Source organism: Physeter macrocephalus, chromosome 4 (genome assembly GCF_002837175.3).
Source record: "Physeter macrocephalus isolate SW-GA chromosome 4, ASM283717v5, whole genome shotgun sequence".
Taxonomy (NCBI): domain Eukaryota; kingdom Metazoa; phylum Chordata; class Mammalia; order Artiodactyla; family Physeteridae; genus Physeter; species Physeter macrocephalus.
In genome coordinates, this window is record NC_041217.1 from 61,916,106 (window position 1) to 61,921,898 (window position 5,793).

The following is a 5,793-nucleotide window of genomic DNA, read 5'->3' on the forward strand; positions in this document are numbered from 1 at the left end:
TTATTTGTAGTGAGGTGGATGGACCTAGAGGCTGTCATATAGAGTGAAGTGAGTCAGAAAGAGAAAAACAAATACCGTATGGTAACACATATATATGCAATCTAAAAAAAAAAAAAAAGGTTCTGAAGAACCTAGGGGCAGGACAGGAATAAAGACACAGACGTAGAGAATGGACTTGAGGACACAGGGAGGGGGAAGGGTAAGCTGCGACGAGGTTAGAAAGTGGCATGGACATATATACACTACCAAATGTAAAACAGATAGCTAGTGGAAAGCAGCTGCATAGCACAGGAAGATCAGCTTGGTGCTTTGTGTCCACCTAGAGGGGTTGGCTAGGGAGGGTGGGAGGGAGATGCAAGAGGGAGGGGATATGGGGATATATGTACATGTATAGCTGATTCACTTTGTTATACAGCAGAAACTAACACACCATTTTAAAGTTATTATAGTCCAATAGAGATGTTAAAAAAAAAATAAAAATAATAGGTAATAGGTAAATTCATAAGCCCTAAGAATTTGAGATGAGGGAATAAATTTAATTAGAAAGCATACAAATAGTCATCATAAATTGTAGCATAGTCAGACAGAAAAAGACAAACATCGTATGATATCACTTATATGTAGAATCTAAAAAAATGATACAAATGAACTTATTTACAAAACAGAAACAGACTCACAGATTTAGAAAACACACTTACTGTTACCAAAAGGGAAACGTCGGGGGGAGAGATAAATTAGGAATTTGGGATTAACATATACACACACTACAATATATAAAATAGATAACCAACAAGACTTATTGTATAGCTCAGGGAACTCTACTCAATATTCTGTAATAACCTGAATGGGAAAAGCATCTGGACAAGAATAGATATATGTATATGTATAACTGAATCACTTTGCTGTATACCTGAAACTGACACAACATTGTAAATCAACTATACTCCAATATAAAATGAAAATTTTAAAAATTTAAAAATAAATTAATAAAAAAGATAAGAGCACATTTTAAAATTTCTTCCATTTAAGAAAAGAAAGAGCATAACTCTAAAATGAGGAAGCTAACAAGATTAAAGTTCGATAACCTATAGCAAAAGAACACTGTGGTTCCTCTAAAGAAGGATGGATCACCACCAGTATGCTGAATGCAAAATATAATATCTCATTACTGGTCTTTACTATGTAGGGCTAAATAAGACAAAGGCTCAGGTCATTTCTTAAAGTAGGTTGAAATGAAAGAGCATAGAGAAGTGAGGAGAAGGGAATCTAGTTTCATTGTCAGGAATACTGAACTTTATGCAAAAAAAAAAAAAAAAAAAGCCAAAATTCTCTATAAAACAATGTGGGTGATGAGGGAGGCCACCAGCACAAATGTATCTAATTTGATAAAAGGGGAAGGAAACAAACTTTGATTAAATATCTATCATGTATTATTTTAAGAAACAACATTCAGTTTATCTGAATATAGTCTTGTTTTCAAGAACGAATTTTACTGCCCTCTAAACAACTTCCTTTAAGTCTTACCATTTCTTCAGTCTCCATCGCATTGTCAGATGATTCTATCTGCATTTGTATCATTAAGTAGACACTAACTACCGCTATGAAGTTACATTAAGAACTATTTGCTCTCAACTTTTTAAAGTATTTTGGACAGTCTTCCACCCTGAGAATTTTATAATGTTCATAGATAATATCAAAATGTGTCAATATCTCAGCAAAGTGTTTTTTCGATTCCTGTATATTTTTGTTTCATAAATGAAATAGCATCATATTTTTAAAACTGACCCAGTGGCTCTGAGAGATAAAAAATGCCTCATCAGTGGTATGATCAATTGGCAATTGGCAGAATCATGAATACTTCAAGCAATACTTTCATGATTATAAATTATACTGAGATCTACAAGATTTGAGATACACAAGTTGTTTTCAGTACCAATGTTTTACATTTATTTCAATACTTACGTTATACTCAGACACGACTCCTTTATAAATTTCATAAAACTCTTCAACATTAACTCGATCCATGTTGAACTATATTTAAAAAAAAAACAAACATAAGCCAACCAACACAATAGAATGAGCCTCACTTAGCACTCAACATTTATGATCTCTTGGATATATTTCCTTTAAAATGTAAACCTTGAACAAATTAAACAATCTTTGAAGAAAAAGTGTTAAAGTGTTAAAGTTCAGATCATCAGTAACAAATTATTGTTTATCAAAAATAAAAAATTATTTATAACATTTGAGTACTTAAATATATCAAGCATTGTTCTAGGTCCTGTAGGTACATCATCTTATTTAATCGTAAAAACCACCCTACAAGGTAAGTAATGTTAATAGCCCCCATTTACAGATGAGGTGAAGACTCAGAGGGGTTAATGTAGCCTTCAGTACTTGGCATTCCATCTTAAGAAGTCTGATCCCACTGATGGCACTCTCAACCACTACACACTACCTCGCTGAATAAAACCTCATTCCTGGTACAGAAACGACTTATGTATCTATACAATGTAATGTTGTTTATTGATAGATTAGTGGCACAAATAAGAAGCACAGGGAGATCAGCTCAATGCTTTGTGACGACCGAGAGGGGTGGGATAGGGAGGGTGGGAGGAAGGGGATATGGGGATATATGTATACATATAGCTGATTTGCTTTGTTGTACAGCAGAAACTAACACAACATTGTAAAGCAACTATACTCCAATAAAGATGTAAAAATAAATGAATAAATAAAAATAAATTTTTAAAAAAGAAATATTACTAAAGAAAAGTTCTTCAAATTTTGTAGAGGGGGCTGGAAATAATACTCTTTTCCTCCCAAGCATTCAGAAAAATCCCTAGTCTGGCTCATAATAAAGCACTGACACCATTCATCTGGAAATCCTACTCCTCTTCAAAAAGAATTGTCAGAATATGCTAATAAGGTAAACCTACAAAGAGTCATTCTTATCCAGGCTGGATTCAAACTTAGAAATAAAATTTCATTAAGTTCTACCATCTCAAGAACCAGAACCTTGAAGTTTTTAAAAATAGCCTCAGACTTCCCAATTTTGTTTTCCTCCCTACTTTGCTTCTTTATTGTTGCCAGGATTGAAGATCACTAAGAAGTTTCTGTCTACCCGGACAATGGTTCGAACTAGGAAGATTTATTTTCATAGGCAACATAACTATTACAGGGAGGGAATTTTGTTTGATTTCAGTATATTATTTGATATTCATACAAATTCTTATATTACTAATACCATAAAATAATAACAGAAAATATAATTTATTAAATACTTAGTAACTTTTACTGGAAATTCTACAAAGTATTGTGTAGGGTTATTTCATTTATTCCATGAAATAATCCATTGAGTCAAATAATATTCTCATTGCCTAGCTGAGAAAACTGAAGATAAGAATGCTTAAAATCTGGCAAAGTTCACATACCTAGAAAGCAGAAGACACATGATTCAGAAATAGAGCTTTCTGATTCCAAAAATCACGACACGATTGCCACTAAACTACCATGCCTCCCCCATAAGTTCAACTGATTCGTTTTTTTTTAAATTATTTTTTCTCACTGAGCACCTACTATGGACAATCACTATTCTAGGTTGTAGGCCTAGAGTTAGATCAATGATTAATTCTAAAATTTCCACAAGGATTACTACTTAAGGAGGCTTAGGTCCTATAACCCTGTGACTACATCACCAAGCTAATACTTTGAGAACGTTTTGGCTAACAATTTCATTATAGTCCTGGGTAGGATTCTTCAATTACTAACTTCCTCATCAGTCTCCAAGTTGTGCCTGATAACTCTGTAAACTAGCTGATATTTCTGACCTTTTCTCAGCTTATTATCATTCCCACCAATACAAAATAGGCAGAACCTCAGTTAGTGCCCTGACCTCTGATTTTGGGTGATCCTAAGACTTCAAAGAAATCAAAAGCAGTTCCTTTTCAGAAAAAGAGCAAATAAATTATATTGGTAAGAAAATTCTTTCCAAAACTGGCATTTCACTGTCATAATAACGCAAACTTGCTGGCCTTCAAAAATTGAAAAATGTAAAGACAGACTAATTAAAGATGATTTTAAACCCTAGAACAACACTAAAAATTTTTTTAGAGGTATAAGTAATAAATCGATAGTGGAAATAAAATGGAATCATTAAAAAAAATCCCCATTAATGCAAGAAAAAGAGGAAAAAAACAAAAACAAAAAAATTGTAAAATGTAAATTATTTGATTCCTATAATAATTTGTGCCCAATTTATCGTCAAATGTACTGATAAGTATAGCACAAAGATATAGGACTCTATAGAAGTTAATACTGTTTCTTCAGTGAAGGGTTTCCTAGAAATGTGCCAGCAGGGCAATTTTGAATGATTGTGGGCTCCGGAGATCCAGTGGTATGACTGCCAAGAGAGGGGCTGACATGTGCTAACTCCAAAGAAGATCCTAAGGGAAACTCCAGAAACCAGCAAAGGTCCTGGGAAAAATCTGAATTGATTCTCTTCTTAGTCACAAATCCAGACAACAGAAAATTCATTATAACTACTTAGCTTAATTCTATATTTTGTCTGGAGGAAATAAATGTATTGTTTCAGTCTGCATTTATTTTGCAACTAAAGTTCCAGGAATTATATAAACCTGCTTTATAAGCTTAAATTAGATGTACCATTGGAATATTAGTTCTCTTAGTGAGAGATTATATAGGTAAAATCAGTTCAAAAATATTTTTTTCTATAAGGTTATTAAGTTCAACAAATATATCTTTTTATTTTTAATGCATTGAGTTCACAAGTGCACAGAGAAAATTCAGTGTAAAAAATTTCCAAGCATACTTCAAAAAAACCCACAGTTCCTCAGTAAGTTATGACTCATTGCAAACTACCTACCATCTGCATAGCTGAAATTTCAAAACCTGCATCTCTGATAGCCATCAGAATCTTTCCCAGCAGTCCTGAAAATACAGAACAAATGAGTGTAAAAAATATAAAATTTCTAAGGCATTTTAGTTTTAGAGAAATGCAAATTTTCTATATCAAAGTACTTTGCTTACATTCTATAGGAAGGAATCACATATTTCTGAGGGAAACTAAACCCCTAATACTGTAATCCCATTTGATTCACTTAGTAAAGTGCTTTAGGAATACCAACAATGATCTTGAAGATTTTGCAAAAAACTTTTAAGTTACTATTGCCTGTAAAGACACTGAGGGCTAGTGATGTAAAGAATATGAAAATCAAACAATTAAACTAATATTACCAAAAAAAAATGAAGTGTTCAAGTACCAGATACAGAAGGAGTTCACAGGAGGAGTTCAAAGATGGAGAAATATCAAATTATAACTGAAGAGGGGAACAGAAGCTTCAAGGGGATTTGAGAGCATGAACTGGCCCTTAAAGACTATAGGTAGATGGCATTATATAGGGACAGAGGTATAAAAAGAGACAAGGCATAATTCTAGGAAAAATGTGAATATGTGTACACAATAGTAATAAGTCAAAAAAGAAAAAGATAAAAAAGGAAAAGAGATTTAATCCAAATTGATAAAGGCCTTAGATGTCAACATGAGGAATTTGGTCTTTATCCCACAAACAGCAACATTTATAATGGTGTTTGTAGACTCTGGAAGTCTAGAACTGATTTTTGAGATTCCATTAGTCGTCTATAAAAATCTCCTAAGTTTCTTCTTTTCAAGTGAACTAAAATTCTCTCTCTCTCTCTCTCTCTCTCTCTCTCTCTCTCATACACATACACACACACACACACACACACACACACACACACACACACACACAC

General features: G+C 33.1%; 1 protein-coding gene across 7 annotated transcripts in view; it reads right to left on the minus strand.

The window, feature by feature from the left end:
* NME7 (NME/NM23 family member 7) overlaps positions 1 to 5,793 on the minus strand; it is a 267,494-nt gene that overhangs the window by 148,636 nt on the left and 113,065 nt on the right. For all 7 annotated transcript variants that reach the window (XM_024116676.3, XM_028488688.2, XM_028488687.2 and 4 more), the window contains 2 exons: positions 4,886 to 4,950; positions 1,963 to 2,031 (listed from right to left, as the gene is read on the minus strand). In XM_024116676.3, the coding sequence (XP_023972444.1) occupies positions 1,963 to 2,031; positions 4,886 to 4,950 (134 nt within the window). The remainder of the gene's footprint in view (positions 1 to 1,962; positions 2,032 to 4,885; positions 4,951 to 5,793) is intronic.